Source organism: Ochotona princeps, chromosome 12 (genome assembly GCF_030435755.1).
Source record: "Ochotona princeps isolate mOchPri1 chromosome 12, mOchPri1.hap1, whole genome shotgun sequence".
In the NCBI taxonomy this organism is placed as follows: domain Eukaryota; kingdom Metazoa; phylum Chordata; class Mammalia; order Lagomorpha; family Ochotonidae; genus Ochotona; species Ochotona princeps.
The window spans coordinates 64094807-64119537 of record NC_080843.1 but is presented as its reverse complement, the minus strand read 5'-3'; the positions used below and the strand labels follow the sequence as shown (position 1 = coordinate 64119537).

At 38.4% G+C, this 24731-nt stretch overlaps 1 protein-coding gene across 1 annotated transcript in view; it reads right to left on the bottom strand.

The window, feature by feature from the left end:
* Nucleotides 1–24731, bottom strand: part of LOC101535813 (phospholipid-transporting ATPase IB-like) — a 143879-nt gene that overhangs the window by 39395 nt on the left and 79753 nt on the right. Inside the window, exons 25-30 of the mRNA XM_004577703.4 lie at nt 21468–21640; nt 18798–18981; nt 17383–17493; nt 12105–12179; nt 4842–4964; nt 948–1026 (exon numbers count right to left, since the gene is read on the bottom strand). Of these exons, the coding sequence (XP_004577760.4) occupies nt 948–1026; nt 4842–4964; nt 12105–12179; nt 17383–17493; nt 18798–18981; nt 21468–21640 (745 nt within the window). The remainder of the gene's footprint in view (nt 1–947; nt 1027–4841; nt 4965–12104; nt 12180–17382; nt 17494–18797; nt 18982–21467; nt 21641–24731) is intronic.

The window sequence follows — 24731 nt, the reverse complement described above, 5'->3', positions numbered from 1 at the left end:
TATCTCCTCTCTGTATATCTGCCTTTCCAATAAAAATAAATAAATCTTTTTTTTTTTAAGGAACTCTTTTTGTAAGACCTTTCTCAGCCATGGAGCTGTTTGTGTATAGAAGGGCTATTGAATTGTGTTTACTGATTTTGTGTTGTGCTACTCTGCCAAACTCTTATGGGTTCCATAGTCTCTTAATTTATTCTTTTGGTTCTCTGATGTATAAAATTATGTCATCTGGGAGCAAGGCTTGTTTTATGGTTTATAATGTGACAGGTCCTGGATAAGATTACATGTACTGATGAAAACTAAAGTGTATTCTGTGTCTGTAGGACGGAAGGTTATGAAGATGTCAATTAAGTCCATTTGTTCTGTTGTCTGAGTGTGCTTGTTTCCTTGCAGAGTTCCTGTCTCGTGGATCTGTCCATTGGGATTAGCAGGATGTTAAAGTCCCTCACTACCAGTGTAGTGAGGTGCCCCTGTGACCATCTCCTGTGAAGTGTCTCTCCTTATGCCTGCATGTACACTCACTCTCCCACTCTTCCATGTATGCATCTTGTTATGTGAAGGGCAAAAATTTGGAATAAAAAATGGAAAACATTCCTATAATAGATACAGGAAACCAAGGAGACATAAACCCAAGGAGGCACTTATGATTTATCAGAAATATTATGCTCTCCATTAGCTCACTCAGATATTTATTAGAGATTAACAACAAAAGTACTGTTTCTATTTACATATGTCAAAAGAAAACAAAATAGTTTGTAAAGATCACCCCTCAAACGATTCAAGGTGCAGGCTGCTAACCAGGAGAATGTCGTCTATTGGAATTAGGTGAATATTTTCTTTTTTTCCAAGATCTATTTCTGTATACTCTGGTTCTTTCTGAACACACACACATGAACTCCAGTGAGAGTAACATAACCTTTGCCAAATATTTTAAATAATGAAGGTATTACCATGCTGTAGCATTTTCACTGGAAACCAGAAGAGAATGAAGGAGTGGACCAAAGCATTCATACACTGAATCCAAAACACCTACAAGAAAGCAAAGCAGTAAAGTCAAGATATTATATTCAAGTGAATATAAAAATGCATGGTCTTGGGAAATATATTTGCTCAACAGAGCGAAGTTAAAACATTAAAATGGTTTTTTGGAGATTGAAAATTGTGTATTTCTCTATTCTGTTTTAAAAGGAATGATTATGGCATTGTAGGATAATATCATTTGAAAACACATAAAATTACAGATTGACATAATTTGAAATTATAGAGTGCTGTTGCAATTATTTAATAGCATTATAATACATGACAATATTGTTCCAAAATTCATTAAGTATAAAGGTATAAAAGTAAAGTGTATTTGTTACAAAGATCATGCAAATTGAGAATTTCCTGGTGTAAGCACTTTTAAGGAGATCATGTAAGAAAAAGGTCCAGGAAGAAGCAGCGAACACCTGCTTGCAAGACCTCAAGCATCAAGGAAGACTCAATATTGTGGGTTCAAAGTTCCTGCCTTAAAAGTGAAGAATAATTATTCCACTACTCTTGTCCTGCATAAACATTCTTGATTCTCACCCAAAAGGATCAACATGTTTCCAATGAACTTGATGCATTCTAGAGCAAAATTTGAAAATATTTGTGGTCATGTAAGAGTATCCAGGTAAATTTCCAGGTAAATCTTATGTATCAGGAATTGAATTCAAAATACCAGGCAAACAAAGATGTAGGAACGTACTATGCAAAATAAGGAGAAAAATACATGAACTAAATTCACCTCCAAATCAACACAGATGTTACTGACAACAAGAATAATGAAACCATTACGGGGCTGCACTTTATACATTCAAAAGTTCAAGTAGGCTTATGGGAGGTATTAAAAAGTAGCCAAATGGAAAAACTGGAGATTAAAAATTGCAAAATGTGAAATAATAAATATATTGAAAAGTCTATTAATGACAAATTAATTTCAGAAGAAAAACTAATGGAAGAAATACGTTACAGAGTAAACCTGAGCACAAAGCGACTTTTTAAAAATTCAAAGTGGAATACAGAGAAATCTCTGCTATTATGACTCCATTTTGCTGTTACAGCATGAAAGTAGTCAAAATCCTTTGTGAACAAATAGACAGGGCCATATTGCAATGAAGCAACAGCAAGAAAGTACCAGAGGGCCTCCTACAAACAACCGTACTGAGATGAGAGGCACAGAACCCCACCAGACTCAAGAAGCACAAGAAACAAGAAGAAATAAAACATACAAATGATGCTCAGGCTAACAGTAGGAGTATTTTTAAAAAATATTAAAAGCAACTAGAGAGGTTAAAAAATGATTATTACTTACATAGAGATGAAGAGAACAGTACTTTCATACCAAAATAATGAAGCCAGAAAATGATGGAAAGAAACAAATTATCAACCCATAATTTTACACCAAGCAAGAATTATTTTAAAAAATGAAAGTGAAAGAGTTCTTCATAGATAGAGATGGAAAAGTTCATTGCCAGCAAATTTGTCCAAGAAATGTTAAAGGAAACACTTTAGAATGAAGCAAAATTATGAAAGAGAATAATATGAGTCTTCGCAAAAGTGAAAAATCACAGAAAACAATAAGTGCAGGTGTAACAATGGTTTAAAATAATTATTTCCTGTTACCTGGTTTTAAGATAATTGTTTAAACAAGTATGAACAATATGCTGTGGAGTTTCTAGCCACATAGCATGAATATATATGTACATACATACATACACATATACATATATACTACATATATACACATACATATAAGGCATATATACACATATATTCATATATAATATACACACATATACATACATATACACATACATATATACATATATTGTGCATATACAGACACTTCTATACACACATCTATACACACATATATATCCAAAAGATTAGGAAAGTGATGGAATTACACTAAATTTAATCTTCATAACATACACATGCAAGTAGCATATCACTTAAAGGCAGAGTATAATAATCTAAAGCCATACATAAATCCTAAAGCAACTTGCTTTTTAAAGAAAGGTTTATTTGTTTTTATTGGAAAGGCAAATTTTGCAGAACGAAGCAGAGACAGAAATTTCTTCCATGATCTGGTTCACTCCCAAATGGCTACAGTGGCCAGAGCTGAATTGATCCAAAGCCAGGAGCCAGGAGCTTCTTCGAGGTCTCCCACATGGGTGGAAGGTCCCAAGGCTTTGGGCCATGCTCCACTGCTTTCCCAGACCACAAGCCGGGAGCTGGGCGGGTAGTAGAACATCTGAGACACAAACTGGCATCGATGTGGGATGCTGGCACTTACAGGCAAGGGATTTGCCTTGCCATTGCACCAGGCCTCCTAAAGCAACTTCCAAAATAAGAAGACTGAGAGTTATAGCTAACAAGTCAACAAAGAATATACATTTGAATTTATGAAAATTAATCCAGAGGAAGAAAGGAAAATGGAAAAATTCTATACAGGACAAATTAAAAAAACCAGTAAATTTACATTTGGTCATAGCTGTAAGCATATTAAATGTAAATGCTTTCAACATCCAGTTAAAATGCACAAATTACCAGGCTGGATATTAAAGCTGAGTATAATCTGCGGACAAGGATCACTTAACCATTGGATTCAGTCAGGCGAAAAGCAGAAGAAGTTGGAGTAATCACATTACTACCCCAAAAGCAGGTGGTAGTACTGAGGGTGCCCTCAGACGTGACTACGGTCAGACAAGAGAACACAAACATCCCAATACACAATACTGTCATAGACACACAATAATACATCTAAGTCCAGCTGAAAAATACAGGAAGCAAGACAGGTAGGACATGACAGAGAAATAGACACACAATCGTGTGATCTCAATAGCTGGTAGAACAAGTGGGCACGAGATTGGTAAGGATGTTGTGTTGAGCAGCACTATGAACCTGACAATTTTTCAAGTAAGGACAAGCTATGTAGATACAGAGGATACTTTTAATCATCAAATAAGTCTTAGTACTCTTCAAAGACTTCTATTTCTTCTAAGTCTCACAAATAATGAAGATGTGTGGTGAGCATTATCAGCATGGACAAAGCTGTATGCCATTGCTGTTAGACCCTGAAGGATCTTTTGACACACCGTCACCCCCGCCACAGAATCAGGACTCCTGCAATGTCAGGAAATGATTATTCCAAGGGAATTCCAAGAGGCAACGTCCGGTGTTCACATTTCTTCACTTCCAGTAAGTTCTACCCAGCATTACCAGCACACAGCACACCTCGTGAGGCTGTTCTGTATACCGCCTGTGAGACTGCACATGAAATGTTACTTCTGAGACTTATTTCTTAATTCTCTGGATAAGCTAAACTAGCAGGACAATGGCATAGGTTGTACTCCTTTTTTTTTTTTTTAAAGTTATTTCTCTGGGTGCCAGTGCTGTGGCCCAGCTGATCAAGCCATTGCTTGCAATGCCAGCATCCCATACCAACCCTGGGTCATGGCTGCTCTGCCTTAGACCCAGCTTCCTCATCATTCACCTGGAAAAGCAGTGCAAGGTGGCCCAAGTGCTCAGACCTCAGCCACCTGCTGCAGTTCCTAGCTTCTGACTTTGGGCTTGTCCAGTCCAAGCTGTTGCTGCTATTTTAAGAATGAACCAGGAAATGAAAAATCTCTCTCTCTCTCTCTCTCTCTCTCTCTCTCTCTCTCATTTCGCTCTATCTCAATCCTTCCCTCCCCACTCTGTACCACTCCATATTTCAAACATTTTAAAATGATTATTCCCAAAGCACCAGAAAAGGAAGAAACCAAAAGCGTATTTAGAATCAAGTTGATGCTACAGACCTGCATACATTTTCTGCTTACCTTTGTGTTGAAAATCTCTCCCGTCTGACAAATTGTGTAGAGTTCTGGATACTTGAACAGGCTCTCCTTGCTGCAACACCGTTCGAAGATTCCCAGAGTTAAAGGTGGTAATGACGTGAAAATCTACATAAAAAATAAAGATCTATTGAAAGGGCTTTAAAGTTATTAATGAGTTAATACTGCTGCACCAGTATCTCCTTGCTTTGATAACGGATGATTTCTCGGAAGATTCTCTGAGACTAAGAATTCTCCATGACATTTGGAGCTTCCAGTAAGTATTAAATTATTGAAAAATAAAAGTAGTTTATAGATTAGTTACAGTAAGTCACATAAATCTAATTACATCTACGAACTCATAAAGATATAATTTGCCTAATGGACTAATTATTCAATAGCTACAACTATTTAAATGTTCCTTTGTGACTATTATAGATATTTAAAAATTATTATTTATTATTTTTTTAGATGCAGGCATTACCCCTTTCCCTTCCCTGTCTTCCTCCCCAATTTACCTTCTCACCATCTTCCCCAATATTATTATAGTAGTAGCATCCTTTAGTGACACATTTAACATTCTGCTATTTAAGTGCATTATGGAATTGTAGGTATAGGCAATGGTAGAAAATATAGTATCATATTGTTTAGTATATTTAACTGTTTCACTAGGAGTTCTCCTTTTATTCAGGAGATGCATACTGCAACATATCTTCACCTCCCAATATGCTAGTCTCCAATATCCAGTTCATCTGTGAAAATAATGTATATACTCTTAACCTATGTATCTGTTTGCTTTATACTTCACATAAATGTTGCTTTATATCAGAGAGAACATACAATATTTATCCTTTAGGGATTGGTTTATTTCGATGAGCATAATGGTCTCTAGTTGGGACCACTTTATTGCAAATGGTAGAATTTGATTCTTTCAAGTGGACGTGTTGTAATCCATGGAGTAGATGTAACACAGTTTTTATTTTTTAATTCATTCTTCAATAGGCATCTGGGTTATCCCCATGCCTTAGCAACTGTGCACTGTGCAGCCATAAATATAGGGTTACATGTTACTTTTTATGTGCAGATTTCACTTTGTTTCAATATATTCCCACTCCTGGGTACTATAGAGCAATTTTCAATTAGCTGAGCACTCTCCATAATGACTTCTATAGTGGCTACATTAGCCTATATATAGTGGCTGTAACGAGCCACAGTGGAGTAGGGTACCTTTCTCCCCACATCCACACCAGTAGGTATTGCTAGTAGATTTCTGAATGTGGGTCATTCTCACTAGAGTTAGGAGGTGAAACCATAATGTGGTTTTAATTTGCATTGCCCTGATAAGTTAGGGAGGCTGAGCATTTTCTCATATGTGTGCTATCCCTTTGAATTCATTATTTTGAAAATTCTTACTCATTTCTTTCACCTGTTTCCTCACAAGATTATTCGTTTTGTTGTTGAGTTTCTGAAGCTCTTTGTGAATCCTAGATATTAGTTCCCTATCTGTGTGTAGTGTACACATATTTCTTCCCATTCTGTTGGTTGTGTTTTCACTCTGTTGATCATTTCCTTTGTTGCACAGAGGCTTTTTAGTTTGTTGTAGTCCCATGTGTTTATCTTGGCTTGGACTGCCTGCACTTTGATGATTTTTTTTTTCTGAGATGTCTTTACCCATGCCTGTATCCAATACTGTGCTTCCTACATTTTTCTCTAACAGCTTGCTTGTTTCTGGGTGAAGATTTATGTCCTTGATCTATTTACAGCTGGTGTTTGTGTAAGGTGAAATGTGGTGGGGGGGGGGTCTTGCTACATTTTGTGACTGCAGCACTGTCTGCCCAGCCTTTCCCCTGCTTATAGCTCCAGCAGCACCTGGGAGTAGGGAGATAGCAGCTGTGTTTATCACAGGCTGTTAGCAGTGCCAGTCCCTGTTAGCAGCACATGGATTTTTTTTTTCTCTTCTTGTCAGAACCTGATGGAAGCCAAGTCGGGAAAACCCAGCCCCTTTTTGGATGAAACCTGTGGGATGCCAGATCAGTATTAGTTTCCTGGTGGGACCAGTTGAATGTGTTGAACCAAAAATGGTTTACTATGGGCTTAGTGCATGCACAGCTCACCACTGTTCCTTCTGGCAGCTTTGCTGCAGACGTCAGATTGGTGCCTGATGTGCCTGATGTGTCAGTTGCCCTGGTGGAAGGCTGGATTGTGAACTTCATCCCACTCCCACACTCCTCTGCCGCTCTGTTTCTGCTTGTGATTGGATTAAAGCAAGTGACTGGGAACCACAATTCTATGGTTTTGTTCACTTCATGCATTCCTGGTGACCTCCCTTGCCACCTGTCTGCCAGGGGAGCTCCATTTATTGCCAGGTTATCTTTATGCTGCAGCATCACTGTGCTGTCTGCGGTTTCTTTGCACCCCTGCATTCCCTGCTGACTATCTGCCATCAGCCTGCTGACTTCTATCACCCAGGATTGCACCTCTCTCTTCTCCTCCACTAATCTTTTCCTGTCCAGTTTAACATGTCCTCACCTATTCCATCACCTTGCTAACCACTATACTTAACTTTTAATGTGTTTGTGAATATAAAATGGGTTAATTGAGTGTCTAGCTGTTTAAATAGTAGGTATAATACTGCCACTAAATGTAGCAACATCATTAGATGGAACATCTTCCTCTCTGTCTCTCTTCCTCTCTGTATATTTGAGTTTGTAATAAAAACAAATAAATCTTTAAAGAAAAACTCAAAAAGAATTGCTTATTTAGACATAGTTTTTACAGTTGCGCCAAAATGTCTATAATTTATGTATTGTTCACAACGGAGGGAAGGGAAATTATTAACAGGTCAGTCAAGGCCATTTGGGCAAAAGAGTACCTATCCCCCTGGACAGGGAGTCTTGTTCACTGAAAACAATTGTAAATGGTGATTGTGTCAGATAATAATGATCCCAGGCATCTTCTACAAATCCAGGATCTCAGGGAACTAATAATTAAAGGACTCAGAGTCTCCTCTGAGGTTGCAAAAATGTTTCTAAGTTTTTTTTTAAATGCCAGAGGAGAAAGAAGAGATGTCCTTTGTTTTCTTACAAAGACTTAGAGATCAAATGAAGAACTACTTTGGAATGGATCCAGAACACCTAGAGGAATAAGGACTTTTAAAAGTTAATTTTGTAACTAATTGCTAAGTGGATATCACAAAGATTTTACAAACATTGATGGGTGGAATGCAAAATCAATTGAGGAACTACTAAGAGATCACAAACGTTTTCGTGAGAAGATGGAAAGCAAAATCAGGAAGCAGAAATTATTATTTCCATTGTAATTCAACTCACCACCTGGACAAAAAGTGGAGAAATTCCAAATTTCAGGTAACAGGTAGTAGGGAAATACAAGGAGGAAGTCCTAAATGGACATTACAGGGTTGGGAAAAACCTTAGATTGAGACCTGAAGCAGGAAGAGATGACATTTCTGTTTGATATTGGAACTGCTTTTATTTTCCCTGACATACCAATCAATGAGTACAGAATTCTCCGGGGATAGAATTATGGTGTCAGGGATAAAATAAGAGGGATTTTAAATTCCAATATTAAAAGAAATACTAATCAGACTAGAACCAGGACAGACTGAGGGGCATTTTTGTAGGTACCTGAGGTAGGGATAAAATCTTGAGCTGAGATCTGACTGTGAGATTAGCTTAAGGAGTAGTAGAAGATCAGGTGTAAATAAAAGTAAGGTAAAGTAGTGCCCGGCATGGTAGCCTAGCGGCTAAAGTCCTCACCTTGAACAGGCCGGGATCCCATATGGCCGCCGGTTCTAATCCCGGCAGCTCCACCTCCCATCCAGCTCCCTGCTTGTGGCCTGGGAAAGCAGCTGAGGACAGCCCAATGCATTGGGACCCTGCACCCGCGTGGGAGACCTGGAAGAAGAAGGTTCCTGGTTCCCGGCTTCGGATCGGCGCAGCTTCGGCCATTGCGGTCACTTGGGGAATGAATCATCGGACGGAAGATCTTCCTCTCTGTCTCTCCTTTCTGTACATCTGACTTTGTAATAAAAAATAAATAAATCTTTTTTTTAAAAAAAAAAAAGAGCTAGGCTAAATGTCCACCCCACATTCTACTTCGTATACATTGCTGGATTTGATTTGCTCTAATTTTGTCGGGGAATTGCACCTCTGCAAGCATGAGATATTGGACTGCCATTTTCTGCTGCTCCTTTTGGTAAAGGAACACACATCTTCTCTAGAAAGCTTTGTTTTAAATTTTTTTAATCATTATAGAAAACTTTTTATTTGGAAGGCTTTAAGCAGAATTCAAAATTTTAGTAATATGAAATCTCTAGATTTTCAAGTGATATTTTGCAATTTATGTCATTCAAGAAATTTGTCTCATTCATCAAATAATTTGTTAGTTTCATCCAATATAGGACATGTCACAAAAATTGCTGCTCATAGCTGCTGCTTCTCTGTTGGATGTGTAGTGATGACTTCTCTTGCACGCCTGAATCTGATCATTTGATTTCTTTTACACATTTATTTCATTTTATTTGATCAGGCAATCCTACTAATCCTGTGTCACTGTCATTTCCTGTTTCATTGGTTTTCTTTGTTGTGTCCTCATTTCACATTATTTTGAATCATAGTTCTTCTTTATTTTGCTTTACTTTCTTTAGGCTTTGTGAATTCTTCCCAGTGTTCTCAGAACCATTCTTGGATAACTGATTTTAGTTTCTTACTTTCTAATAGAAGCTCATACAGATATATGCATCCCTCTCTGCACTGATTTAGCTGTATCTCAGACAATCTGAAAAGTTGTTTCCAAGTTTAGCTTTTTTAAATATCTCATGACTTCTGTGACCCATAGTGTATTTATAAGTGTGTTATTTAATTTCCAAATTTATAGGCATTTCATTAATACATTGCAGGTTTTTTTATTTCTAGTTTAAAGACACGGTAATTAAGGAACATATGCAAATGACACTAATCCTCTTAAATTTATTACATCTCATTTTACTGCCTACCATGTGACCTACTTATTTGAATAATATGCATATCCTACTGTTGTACAGTGCAGTTTCCTATAAACGTTAGTTTTGTCAAATTGGTTAGAATATTGTCCAAGTCTTTCACATAGTTACTGAACTTCCAGCAACAATATAGAGACAGGTGTTGTAAATCTCCAACTGCACACACAGACTTTCTTCATTTGTCATTGAATTATATCAGTCTTTTAAAAAATAACTTTCTAATGTTCTCGTATTAATTATTACATATCTAAAATTATGTGTTCTGATAAACTAAGAACTTAAGAAGTGTCCATCTTAATCTTCAGCTACATTTCTTGTTTTGAAGTCTACTACTTCTGTAATTAACACTCCTGCTGTTTTTTCATTAGAGTTTACTTAGGAAAGATTTTATTCACTTCAGGTGAATCTGGGAAATTTAGCCTTTTTCTTCCCTTAAAAATTCAGAAAATTCAGGCACTGCCTCTGTCCTTTTCCAGGTTAAATTGCAGCCATAAATCGAAAGTCAATTCAGAGGAAGATACTTAGAAGATCCTACTCTCTCCCAGGAAATCACAGGTTATGTATTACCACAAGACATTGCAAGGAGGCAGTAGAGAGCAAAGAACAGGAGACCAAGAAAGCAGGAGAGCAGGACGGCGTAACAGGGTGAGGACATGTTGAGATAGATGAAGGATTAGCCGAGGAAGAGCAGAGCGGAGGAAACAGCAGAGGGACACCTGGAGACCTGCGGCCATGAGGAAGCAGCAGAGATACTGGAGCGGTGCTGCAGTGACCAGGTGGAAAAGTAGCCCAGGATGAATCCAGCCATAGAATGGTGGGTCCTGCTTTTTTTTTTTTTTTTGAACACCTTTATTTGCTTTAAAAACATAAGATTTCTTGTACAATAAAGCATAAGCATATTTCATCTACAAAGTCAGAATATCTTCCTTATGGAACACGCAGGAAGAAAGGAAAAACACACACATGGCAAAGTAGTCACAGATTACCTCTAAAATAATTAAGACTTTCGGCCAGAAAAATTAATCTTTTGAAAACAAAAGTATAATAACAAAAAGCCGTATTTCACACCTGGTACTAACAGTAAACATTCATAGTACAAAATTATCTGTTAAAAATCAAATTCCTATATATTGAAAGTATTAATATCATCAAAATACCCATCGTACTTAAAGCAATTTACAAGCTTATTGCAATCTCAAAATACCAAAGGCATTTTTTTCTCATATCTAGAACATTTTTTTAACTATTTTTCGGATTGACATCATTTCATAACAGCCACATCCTGCTTTCTTTAAAAAAAAATTTATTTATTTTTATTGGAAAGGCAGATATACAGAGAGGAGGAGATAAAGAGAGGAAGATCTTCCGTCCGATGATTCACTCCCCAAGTGGTCGCAATGGCCGGTGCTGTGCTGATCTGAAGCCAGGAGCCCGGAGCTTCCTCTGGGTCTCCCACATGGGTGCAGGGTCCCAAGTCTTTGGGCTGTCCTCAACTGCTTTCCCAGGCCACAAGCAGGGAGCTGGATGGGAAGCAGGCTGCTGGGATTAGAACTGGCACCCACATGGGATCCCGGTACGTTCAAGGCAAGGATCCTAGCCATGAGGCCATCGCACCGGGTCCTAAAAACCTTACTTTTCAATTGGTATCTATTTTTTGAAATCAACATATGGGTCAGGTAATAGTACATAGTACATGATTGTGTTTTTGCTGAAAGTCTATTTAAGTGAAAAAGAGCATTTTCTACAGAAATTGAGATAGACACTCACTATTTGGCACAGCCACAAGGAGATATATTTTCTCAGAATTTTTTTTCTTAAATCAGGAAATGTAAAAGTTATAAAATTAGACTGTAAACACATACATAAATCTAAGTTATGTACACTAATAGGATTTAGTTTAAGTAGAGATTAGTAATTTTCACTTGCTTGCAAGCATGGAAACATTGCACAGGCATAAAAGAGGTTACAATTATAATATCAAAATGCATCAAGTACACATGCATGTGTTTACCCTAGAATGATCTGCAATGATTGGACAGTTGGCGCTATTGTATGACTTGTTGCAGCAACAAAGAGCCTGAAAGTGTATTTGTGCTACCTAATCAATACACAGATGGTTGAATTTGAAACACTTTCCGGAAACAAAACAAAGCAAAACAAATAAACAAACAAGCAAACAACAAAGTACAGTGAACCAAAGTCCCAGGATTCTTTGTGCTATTATATCTAAAGAAAGGGAGAGTACTTACCACATTGTACAAACTGATGCACCAACGTTCAAAGATTATCTGCCCAGAAAATCCATTCACAAAGGCAAACCAGAGCTGAAAAGAGCAGGACATGTACTATTAATGCTAATTTAGATATATCTACATGTTAAACAGAAATGGCAGAACTCCCAGAGCTTTTGGAGAAAAAAGGATCAAATCACATTTCTGTATAATAACAATAAGCCCCTGAACACGGAAACTATGGCAAACCCACTGGAGCAGGCATGTGGCACAGCAGGTTGGATTGTTCTCGGGAAGTGTGCATCCCACATCAGAAGGCCTAGGATGGAATTCCATTTCCACTTCCAGCACAGCTTCTTGCTAATGTGTCCAGGAGGCAGTAGATGATGGCCTAAGTACTTGGGTTCCTAGCACTCACATGGGAGGGTCTAGATTGAGTCCTAGCTCCTGGCTTCAACCTGGCTGGGTCTGTAGGGGTTTAATGAGCCAGCAGATAAAGCTCCCCTTTCCATACCTGCCTATTCCACTGTCTGTTACTTTGCCTTTCAGACAAACAAACCAACAAACATTTTAAAACACAAGGCCATTCACAATTGCTCCAAAAGTGGGTCACATCATAGATTTATTTCTAGATCTCTGAGGAATCTCCATGCTGTCTTCTAGAATGACTTCTATAAAATAGTTTACATTTCCACTGACAGCGGATTAGGGTGCCTTTTCTCCACATATTCACCAGCAGTTGCTTTTAAATTTTGGATGATAGCTTAACTAACTGGAGTGAGGTGCTGTCTCCTTGTGTCTCTTATTTGCACTTCCCTGATGGCTAGGAATCTGAGGATTTTTGGTTGCTGTTTGTTCTGCATATTAATCATTTTGTCAGATAGGTAGCTTGCAAGTATTTTTCCCATTTGATTGAACAAATTTCCCCTATTGATATTTTTTCTTTTTCTGCAAAGAAAATTGTGAATTTAGTGTAATTTCATTTGTGTACTTTTGCTTCTGTTCCCTGTGATTTGTGGTTCTTAGTCAAGAAGTCAAGGTTTTCCTTTACATGTTTGTCCAGCAACTTCATAGTCCCAGGTCCTAAATCTGGATTTTTGGTGTTTATGTACTTCTAAATTTTTACTGAATTTTATTTTTGCACATGCCTCATGACATTGTTTGGTGGATACTGAGTTGACTTTTGTCAAAAAATGACAGGTGTTAGTTCTTATTTATCAATACTAACCTTGAATTTAATTTCCCAAACAAAATATTTACAGTGGCCGAATGATTTAAAAAAACAAAACCCCATCAAAGTGTTTCTGCTATACAGATACACACTTTACAGATACACACACAGACTCAAGCTGAAGGACTAGAAAAAAGATGTTCCAAACTGAAGCCATAAATGAACAGGGATAGCTAAACTCAGAAAAAATAAAACACACTTCAAATAAAAGCTGCAAAGAGAGACAAAGTAAGGCATCATACATTGATAAAAGGGTCAATTCAGCAACAAGACACAACAATCATAAGCATACATGCAGCCAACACAAGATCACTTCAGTAAATACGATGAATATTATTTGACTTAAAGGGAGAGAAACTCTGGGGCCTAGTGTGATGGCTCAGTGGCTAGATCCTTGTCTTGCAAGGGCTGGGATCCCATAAGGGTGCCAAATTGTGTCCTAGTTGCTCTACTTCCCATCTAGCTCCCTGCTTGTGGCCTGGGAAAGCAGTAAAGGATGGCTCAAAGCCTAAGGAGCGTGTGGGAGACCTGAAAGAAGCTCCTGGCTCCTGGCTTTGGATCGGCTTAGTTCTGGCCATTGTGGCCACTTTGGGAGTGAAGCAATGCACAGAAGACCTTTCTCTATGTATCTCCTTCTTCCTGTAGTTCTCCCTTTCCAATAAAAATAAACATTTTTTTAAAAAGAGAGAGATGAACTCCAATACAATTACAGTGGATAATTCTATTTTTAGTTTCTTGAGGAGTGGCCATATGTTTTCCAGTTTTCATACCATTTGTTGAAGAGGATGTATTTATGGACTTCATTATATTCCATTTATCTGTACATATGTCTTTATGTGAGCACCTCATTTTCCAAATTGCTATAGCTCTGTAGGAATATTTAAAAACCACAATTGTGAGCTCTCTCAAGATTATCTTAGTTGTTTAAATCTCTTGTGATTAGATAGGTTCTCCTATTTACTTAAAAATTTATATTGGCATCTTAATAGAAATTGAGCTTATTAGATCATATTACATCTTAACAGTATTAAATCTCCCATACTATGGATACACATTGCATTTCCATTTATGTGTCTTTCAACAATATTTTGTCATTTTCATGATTAAAATAAAAGAAAAAAAAACCCTTTTGTTCTTTGGTTAAGTTCCCTCCTAGATATTTTATTGCTACAACACAACAAAAGGAATAACCAATAAATCGAAGAGGCAACTGACAGAATGGGAGAAAAATATCTACACACTAAGCAACTGATAAAAGAATAATATCCAGGAGATATAAGGAGCTCCAGAAACCCAACAACAAACCCAACAATTCAGTCAAGAAATGGGCAAAAGGCAGAAACAGGCATTTTTTCAAAGGATGAAATTCAGGAAAATGCAAAAAAAATGCAAAAAAAATCATGGTGAGGCTTCACCCCATTTGTTGGAATGCCTATCATCCAAAAAATCAAACAATAAAAAATGTTGATGACAATGTGAAGAAAAAGTTAACCCACTTTTGGTGGGAATGTAAACTAGTACAAACATTATAGAAGATAGCATGGAAAAATCTTCAGAAATTTAAAATAGATCTACCCTATGATCCAGCACTCCTGGGAATTTACCTAAAGGAATGAAATCAGCATGTAAAAGAGTTATTTGTACTCCCACGTTTACTGCAGCTCAATTCACAACGCCTTAGCTATGGAATCAAAGTGGATGCCCATCAACTGATGACTGCATAAAGAAAATGTGATTAAGTATACATACATATGGTATACGTATATAATACACATACATATATGATTGATTACTATGTAGCCATAAGAATAATGCAATGTCAAGTGTAGACCATTATGCTAGCGAAAACTGGCCGTCTTCCAAAGACAAGACATGAGATAGTTAATACAGAGTACCAAAAAAATTATGTAAGAACGAAGCTGACATCTTTTAACCTGCATGATGTTTATAGCCCTTCTCTATATTGATGTGGAGCAGGGGCCTATTTTTTACTCATTGAACATCATGATTATTGGCATCAAGCCTGTGATTATAATAAATTGAAAGTAGGTTATTGCAAAAATTAAAGGGAAAAGGAGGAAAGAAAGAAAAAGCAAAAGAAGAGAAAGGAAAGAGGGGAGGGAGAGAAGAAAGGGAGAAAGAAAGGGAGGGAGGAAGCTGTGGTATCTGTTCTCTTCATATGAACAATGATTTTTAAAAAGAATGGTTATCAGTCTTTCACCGTTGAGCATGATGTCAGCTTTGACATTTTCTGAGATAGGTTTTATTACGATGAGATGTAGTTTATTATTATTATGGTGAAATATGTCTGCATGTTTTATCATGTAGATAGGTTGAATTTTTCATCAAACATTTTTCCTTGTCAACTGAGATTATCATGCTTTTCCCCCTTCATTCTGCTAATGTGGTGTATTACAATGGCTGATTTGAAAGAAAAAAAAGTTATTTGGAAGGATGACAGAAGACAGACAGCTCTTCCATCTGCTGGTTCAACACAAAGATGATTGCAGTGACTAGGTCTGGGCTGAGGCCACAAATCAGATCCAAGAACTCAATCCAGGTCTCCCATTTGGATGGTAGGAATGCCATTACTTGAGCCATACTGCTGCCTTCCTATTCTGCCCTAGCAGGAAGCTGGGGTCAGGAGTTAGCAGCAGTCCAGGGAATTGAGCCCAAGTCGTCCAACATGAGGCGTGGCATCCTGTTAGGCTCAGTGCTCATCCCTACTCATCATTAGTGAATCTGTCTTGTGTTTTGTTGTAAGAATAGTCAAGACAGAGAACCAATTAGCCATTGCAGGAGTCAGTGATGTGTGTGGACAAAGGGGGAGAAGGAAGTACTCTGCATTTAGGTAGCTGCTGTGATTGCTACGAATCTGCACATGGGCTAGAGTGTCCACAGCCATACATACACACGCATCTACACACATGTTCAGCACACACACAACTGCACCCAAGACCAGTGCCACAGGAGTAAGCTCTGTGGATTGTGGTGCTAAATAGTAGAAAGGATGGAAATAGGGAAGCAAAAATTCCCTCCTGCCAAAGGTTTTCCAGCTCAGTGAGAGTGCAGCAAGGAGATGTCTGTGAGGGGCTGTCAGAGATGAATTCTGCTTCCAAGTAGCATGTTTACTTTTTTTTTTAAAGATTTATTCATTTTTTATTACAGCCAGATATACACAGAGGAGGAGAGACAGAGAGGAAGATCTTCCATCCGATGATTCACTCCCCAAGTGAGCCGCAACTGGCCGATGCGCGCCGATCCGAAGCCAGGAACCTGGAACCTCTTCCGGGTCTCCCACATGGGTGCAGTATCCCAACGCATTGGGCCATCCTCGACTGCTTTCCCAGGCCACAAGCAGGGAGCTGGATGGGAAGTGGAGCTGCCGGGATTAGAACCGGCGCCCATATGGGATCCCGGGGCTTTCAAGGCGAGGACTTTAGCCGCTAGGCCGTGCCGCCGGGCCCAGCATGTTTACTTTTAATCAGATATTATGTTAATGAGTCATCATGAGGTCATAATCTATTTCATTGAATGTATTATATTGTTTATCTCTTTTGGAAGCCAAAACTTTAAGCAGAGTCATTAAATTTATGTCTTACAACATATATAGTTTATTGAGATAAATATTTTAAAAAATTAAACTACCAAACTCAATGTCAAGGATAAAAACCTACCTCCTCGCTAAAAGAAACAAATTTTGAACTCGGCACAGTGGCATATTCAGTTAATAATCCACCTATGGTGCTCACATCCCAAATTGGCACTGATTTTAGTCCTGGCTAATCTAATGCTCTCGCCAGCTCCATGCTGATGGCCTGGGAAAATAGCAAAGAATGGCCCGAGTTCTTAGCTCGCTGCGCACATGTGGGAGACTCAGAGCAAGCTGATGGCTTTACACCAACCATTTGGATCATTGCAGCCATTTGGGAAGTGAACCAGCAAACAGAAGATCTCTCTCTCTCTCTCTCTCTCTCTCTCTCTCTCTCTCTCCCTCTCTCTCTCTCTCTCTGACTTAAAAAAAAAACTAAAAGAACAAGGAAAAATGCAAATCGCCCTTCTTACCTCAATGACATATAGCACCACGTTCTTATAGAAGCAATACAATATGCATTTGGTTACTCGAAAGTAACTCCAAGCTCCATGAACCAACAGAAGCTTCTCCAAGTAGCTGAACTGCAAGGCAGAAACAATAGTCAAGGCCAGTCCCTCAACTACACTTCAATGACAAACTCCACCAAGTATCATTCCCTGGTATTTTAAAGCCCCAGACCCTTCTGGGGAGAATGCACCCTAGAAGACATCATTGAAAAAAAGGCCACAGACAATCTTAAGATAGCAATTTGCCATCAAAGAATCTTAAAATCTTTAAAAAATCAAACTTATTGTTCAAAAAAGGAGTAACCGTCACTTAACATCGCCATTTTCTTTAAGCCCCGAAATGTTCCTTGATTTTCATTTGTCACGTGGCAAGGCCTTTAGCATAATTGGAACCATATTTAGAATCTAAATCATGAAGAATGGGACAGAAATATCTAAGGAAAAGAGCACCATGTTACAAACAGGAAACTCAAGCACAATCCCTGATTTTTCTGTCAGGCTAGGCCAAGTCTATGTCTTTTGAATGTATCATTTTCTCTTATGCTTGATTGAATCTCGTGCTGCCTTGCTCATTGTGGTCCTTACAGCAATAGGCTACACCACGGAAAATGTGTCCTTCCAAATGTTCATGGAAGGCATGTGATGGGAAAATGATGACCTTTTTTGCACCCAAATACCATGTCTTTCAGCTTTCTTTCTCTGTGAGCTTTTGGAAGCACCCTCAGACATGTGTGTGTGAATCATGCAGCTTCTGATTGTGGTAGGCTTTCCCATCTGGGTTTACATAAGCTGGCTTGATGACCTTCATACAATGAAGAACTTGTCCAATGATGCATTTCTCAGAACATGTTCACATCACCACGTGATGCATAACTAGAACTGCTGAGACTATAGCAAGCACGTGTCCCCCTGGCATTTAGGAATCCAAGATAGAAAACAGGTAAATTTGGTGTGGCCAGTTCTAGTTCCTTGATCACAGCCCAGTGGCACCTTCCTCAACTCCTACCACACAATAGCTTGGTGTTCATATCTGTAAAGGCCAGTTCATAACCAAAAAGTGCTTTAAAAAAGTCTAATCATTGCAAAACAAAAAAGTCCACCAAGATTTAATTCCTCCCTCATCAAGGATATCACATGACAAAACACACATTGTAGATTTTAGTAATTCAGGATTTAGAGATTATATGAGGCATCAGTGGGGATGTAGATTCCCAGAGGCCAACTCCATTAGCTGGCCAAAACAAACCTTTCCAAAGTGTGTAAGGAGGGGAAAAAAATCCAAATGCACCAGAAATTTCCATGAAAAAGTTGGAAGAGATGGTTGGAACTCAGGGGCAGATGGAAGGTCTTCAACACCATCAGTGCCTATCGTGACTGACCTGTGCGATGGCGTAGTCCGAGTTGTTGGTGGCTTGCATACCCTCATTTCCACTGATGCCCACTCCCACGTGGGCTGTCTGAATCATCCCCACATCATTGGCCCCATCCCCGATGGCTAGGGTGATGGCACTAACATGTCTCTTCACCACATCCACGATTTCAGCCTTCTGGAGGGGAGAGAGCCTGGAAAGGAAGACAGCAACAACCATGTCTTGTGCTTTCATTATGGTTTTTCCCTGAGCACTGTTCTGAAGGTCTGTACAGAGATGACAATGATGTGCACATGGCTGCACGAAAGGCAAATGTTAAAGCTTGTTAAATGGAGAAACTAGGACACTAAATCTCGTAAGTCTTACTATTGTAAAAAGAGAAGTATTTCAACAAATCCAGCTTTTAATTGGCGTTGAATCCAGCATACCACAGCAGTCTGAACCAAAACCAAGTGAAAAATGCTCCTACTGCTCTATATTGGCAGATCATAGTTGTAGCTAAAGGAAAGGGAAATTGTGTAAAGAAAACAGAAGTGAGGTAGAGACCGACAGATTGGTTGTATCTGATTTATTTGAATATGACTTGAAGAATTGGCTGCCTGTGATTGGCTGAGACTCATGCACTTAGTTTAAGAGTAGGTTATGGTTTGCCATCACGTCTAGTAAGGTTACAGTTTATGGGTCAAACTTAAAATATATACAGAAGCAGCTTTAGGTCAAACTTCAAATAACTGACATTGTTCTGTCTGGCTCATGAGTTGTACTTTGGGGCCATTTTATGTGTTTGGATGCACAACTTAGTTCTGAGCTTACATTCTGGCTCTAAGTGAAACCTAATCTCCTGTACATCTTCATGCACCATATTTGAATCTCTCACAGCAGGCCAAAGTGTGAGCCCCCTCACCACCAGAACGTAAATATTCCCTTCCATCACCCAGTGATTACAAGCATCCATTTTCAAAGCTATTTAGATAGGATATTCCATTGATAAGATACCTGGGAAATCAGATATGACAATCTCCCTCTGGATGCAGAAGGATGTAACGTATTCTATTAAGCCGTATCTTTACAGTCTAAGGACATCTAGTCCCAGGGCTGAAGTCTGAATTCATATGAATCCAATGGGAGACACCATTTCAGGTCATCAATTCTAATGTCGGGTTTTGGATCTCCCATGAATAGTCCTCTGAAAGTCAACTGCTAGAATTCACTTCATGGCAAGATTAAGCCTTCTCTAAGCTTCTTCAAGATATTCTTCACTTGCATCCTTGAATTCCTTTAACACAAGTATGGAGTTTGAAGGAAAAAATAAGAAAATGCCTTAAAATAATTTAATGATGCAGAATGGAAGCCAGATAATTAAATCTAAATAGAAGAAAACAGATAATAACGAATCTGTTTGCTCCCCCTTGAAAGTCACCTCTATCTGCAGATTCTTCATTACGTAAGCTTTAAAAAATTCTCCCTTTTTGCCTAAACTAAGCTTGAATTCTATTTCTGCAGGGTTATTTTCATTATTTCCAAAATACAATGGGTTCCCATTGACATAAGACTAAGTCATAAAGAATACTGAGGGCTATGCTACAAATGGGAGGTATGACAGAATACAATGAAAATTAGAAGTTGCTATGTTTTGAAATAGGTTCTGAATGAATGGAACTTAGGAGCTGATTAAAATTTAGGGACATTTGAAGAGGATAGTAGAACTCAGTGGTTGAGCAGTGTGTCTGAAACATACAGAACAGCAAGTTGTCAATGCTTTAGTAATGGGTTCATTCTATATAGTCATTGAGACGCAAGAAACAAGTGTTATACATATAGCATCATCATTTTCTCAGTTCTGTTGCCTTTGCTGTAGATGACTTGATCTTTTTAAAGCACTCCTTTTGGCATACGTTAAACTGTAATCTTATTTAGTAATTTCCCTTAAGCGTCATGATTTTTTCCATATTTTTTCCTCACTATTTCTACATATAGAAGCTTTGATCTTACTGAAGACTTCCATAATTTTGACAAATAATTTAACAGTTGAAAAGTTAGTAAATCTTAAGCCTGACAATTTGTATCAGGTACAAACTATTTCATCTCTGCTTCAGATTTCCCAATAAAGAGCTTTGCTTCTGCAAAACCTACTGTTTACTAAGTCCCCATGCTACCCTAAACACTAACGTTGTTTCTCTTGGAGATCAGGGTGGCTCCTGTGCAGAAGCTCCTTCACAGAGCAATGGTTGAACTCCATGAGACACAAGATGGCTACCAACACAGTCTCAATTTCAAGCTAAAAATGATTCCCACAAACCATAAAAGGAGAATATGATTCTCTGATTCTGAGAATTACACAGTTCCTATCTGAAAAAAAAATCCATGCGTGCGTCTTCTGGTTAGTAGTATATTCCCTCCCTCGTGCCCCCATCCCCAGCAGATTGACGAATGGATTTCCCAGGGAAGTTTCTGCTTCTTTCTTCTTTGGTCACTGGACAAAGTTGGTGCTGGGTGACTCTCAGCTTTGATTTCATCTTTGGCTTCACAATCCTGAACAAAAGATACAAACTGGAGATCTCTCCTCACACAAAAGTACTCCCCTCAAAGGCAGTGACACATATATTTTCATGCCTGTTTTCTTTACATACACTTTCCAAGTATAACAGGAAATGTAAGAAAAAGTGAATATAGTCTTACCTACAGCATAGTACTGCTTTACATGACACAGCCAATCTTAGGAAGTTCCTCCTGATTTCAGACCTAAGGGCATACTTCAGAGTTTCACCATCAACAATTAAGGCCACTTCATTTTCTTTACCTAGCAATTTTCTAAGCTCTTGACAGTTCTGATTAACCACTTGTTTTGTTGCCTAGAATGGAGAAGGAAGGAGTCATTTATATTTCTCATTTCAAATACAAATATTTGAGTCAAAATGGTGGGTTGAGACATTCTTCCTTTTAAACATCTTACTGAGATGAGATTAAGAATCAACTAGATAACACTAAAACGTCCTCGACATTGTAAGCCATAAAGAAAACACAAATTGAAACCACATTATTTCAGATATACTAACATGGCTACAACCAAAAGTCAGGTGAAGTGGCAAGTGTTGGCATGGATGTGGAAAATCAGAGCTCTCATCCACTGCTGGTGGGAATGTAAAATGGTGTGGCCACTATGGGAAACAGAGTTCCCACCGTGTGTGTCTGGATGCTCCAGAGAACTGACAACATGTTCACATAGAATTTTATACACAATTGGTTTTTGTAGCACAATTATTCACAACTGCATGGAAATAGCATGATGACTGAATCAGCAAAGTACAGTATATCCATAAAATTGACTATTCCTTTTGTCTGGTGATGAAGATTCTTGAACTGGATTTGATTACCAGTTTGGGTTCTGGGCCCCACATTTCAAATCATGCAAGACAGTGTTGACAGGTCAAGCCATTAAGTAACCACTGCACATGTGGAGACCTGGAATCAGTTCATGGCCTCAGCCAACACAGACGATCAGAGGCATGTTAAGAGCAGAAGGGGAGGTCTCAGTGAATATAAACTCTCTCTCTCTCTCTCTCTCCTTTCCCTCCCCAGATTCTCACAAGAATTCTTTAAAAAATAAACAAACAAAAACAAGATACTAAGCCATGGTAGAACATGAATGAACCTTGAAAACACCACGGTAAGTGAAACATACTGATTAAAAAGTAGCACATGTAATATAATTCAACTATATGAAAATCCAGAATAGACAATCCCATAAAGAGGGAAAGAAGGTTAGTGGTTGAAGATTAGTAGACTAGTAGACCAGAGGTGAAGGGGAGCGGCGTGGGAGGCAATAGTTAAACAGAATGGAATTTCTCTGAAGTGGTGAAAATATTCTAAACTATTATGATGGCTGTACATGTCTGTGAATATATTAAAATCTATTGAATTGCACCCTCTAAGGAGATAAATTATATACTGTATGATCTAAACCTGGAATGTTTATTACTAGAAACTTGGAAGAATGGTAGAAGTTTAGATTAAAAACTGGAGGAAGCTTAGAGTAGCTTATTAATTACAACAAAGATAATAGTAAGAGATATTTACTAGAAGTGGGTAAGAGTTATATGGAACCTTTACTGCTACACTCCAAATTTTGTTAAGTAAATTTAAAAATATTCTGAAGGGAGGTTTCATTATGTTCTTGGAATTGTATCAATTACGATGAATTTATTCCCTTTGTGTTACTGACATATGATATCCAATTGACATGAAAACTCATGAGAATTGTGTTGTGAAAGCTAAGATGCACTTGCTGTGACCTGAGCATCTGATATATTAATAAATTCCCTAAATAATAAAATTCATCCCATGGCAAAACAGAAATAAATGAAATTCTTAGAAAGGAAAATATTTAAGGGGGGCTATACCATAAATGAAGAATTTCAAATTTTTTCTGTAATTATAGATAATATTATACTAACAAGTATAGAAGTCTAGATGGCCTTATCAGAACTGATCAAGGGAATTCTTAATTCAGGTAAGGACACCAGGGACTAAACAAAGGCAAGACGGTCTGAGAGAGGAATCCAATTGTGGAAAATAACCACCACTTGGTTGCTTCCTTTTGTCCCCCAACCCCCTGCATTGCTCTCAGCGTAGCTTTGGTTGTGGCAGTGATAACAACACAGAGGCAGCTAAAACGCAAAGTAGAAAGCATGTTATCTTTCTAGCTAGAAGACCTCAGGTAACCAGGCCTATCAGTGAGTGAGAGGGGAAATCTAGAAAGGAAAAAGGCAGGGACGTGAAATTGTACCTTCAAACTTACTGCCATGTGTGCTAGAATCCTGAGCAGGTCTATGTTGATAAACCCAAAGTGTACCGCCTTTAAAACTTGAAGAACTGAACTAAGGAATATAACTGAATCCAGGATTGTTACAAGAAAGCATTCACAATGTCTATCGTTGAGTCTACCATTATTCAACATGAGAAGAACCAGGACAAAATGATCCGGTCATAAGGGAAACGACAACAAACATACTGACTGTGAAACAAGCCAGGGCCAGAATTAGCAAAGGCTTTTGCAAAACTATTCTATTATTTCCCTAGATAATACAGAGATTGGAAATCTCAGAACAAAAAATAAGAAGCTTTTGAACTAAAAGATGTAACATCTGAGGTTTAAAAAAAAAGTCAACTGACATGGTTAATATCAGAATGGAAACGGCGCAAGTCAGTAAACTTAAGACAGGCTAGTCAAAATGATCAAACATGACAAAAAATGAAAGATGGAAAAGTCATGAAGACAAATCCAGGGATCTCTGAAAATATTCCCAAGATTTAACACACAGATAAGTTTTAAGTTTCTTTTTTTTTTTTATTTTACTTTATTTATTTATTTTGATCATCTTACTTAGTTACTTAGGGTACAAAAAGTCAAGGGCTACAGGAAAGTGGGTAAGACCATTGTTTCCACACTAATATCATAATTTTCCCCCTGTATCTGGGGCCTGGGGAGAAATAAAGGGAAAAGTCCCACCTAGCCTCCCTCCCATCCCAGGTCCCAGATGTGAGGCATGCTCCGAGGGTCCTGCTTAAGCAGTTTTGATACTTCAACAGTTCTGAACTGCTGCCAATCTCGCTGTTTCAATCGCGATGGAATCTATTCAGAATCCACTGGCTGACACAGTCTCTTCATGGTTGGGATTCTGAGATCAGCAGTTCGGTTGGAGGGATCTCCAAAGAAACCTCATCTGAGGTGATCCCAGAGTTGATTCTTGTGTGTGCTTGCCGGTACAGGGTCCGGCACAGTCTGTTGCCCTAATCAGCTTATACACATGCTGGTCGTTGCAATTGATGGGTTAGTTCTGTTTCCAGACCTGTCTTCCACACGAACCGATGGGTGTTGTAGTCCAGCCCAATCCTGTCCACTTCACACTTGGCACTCACGCAAACCAGTGGGAGTTGCAGCCT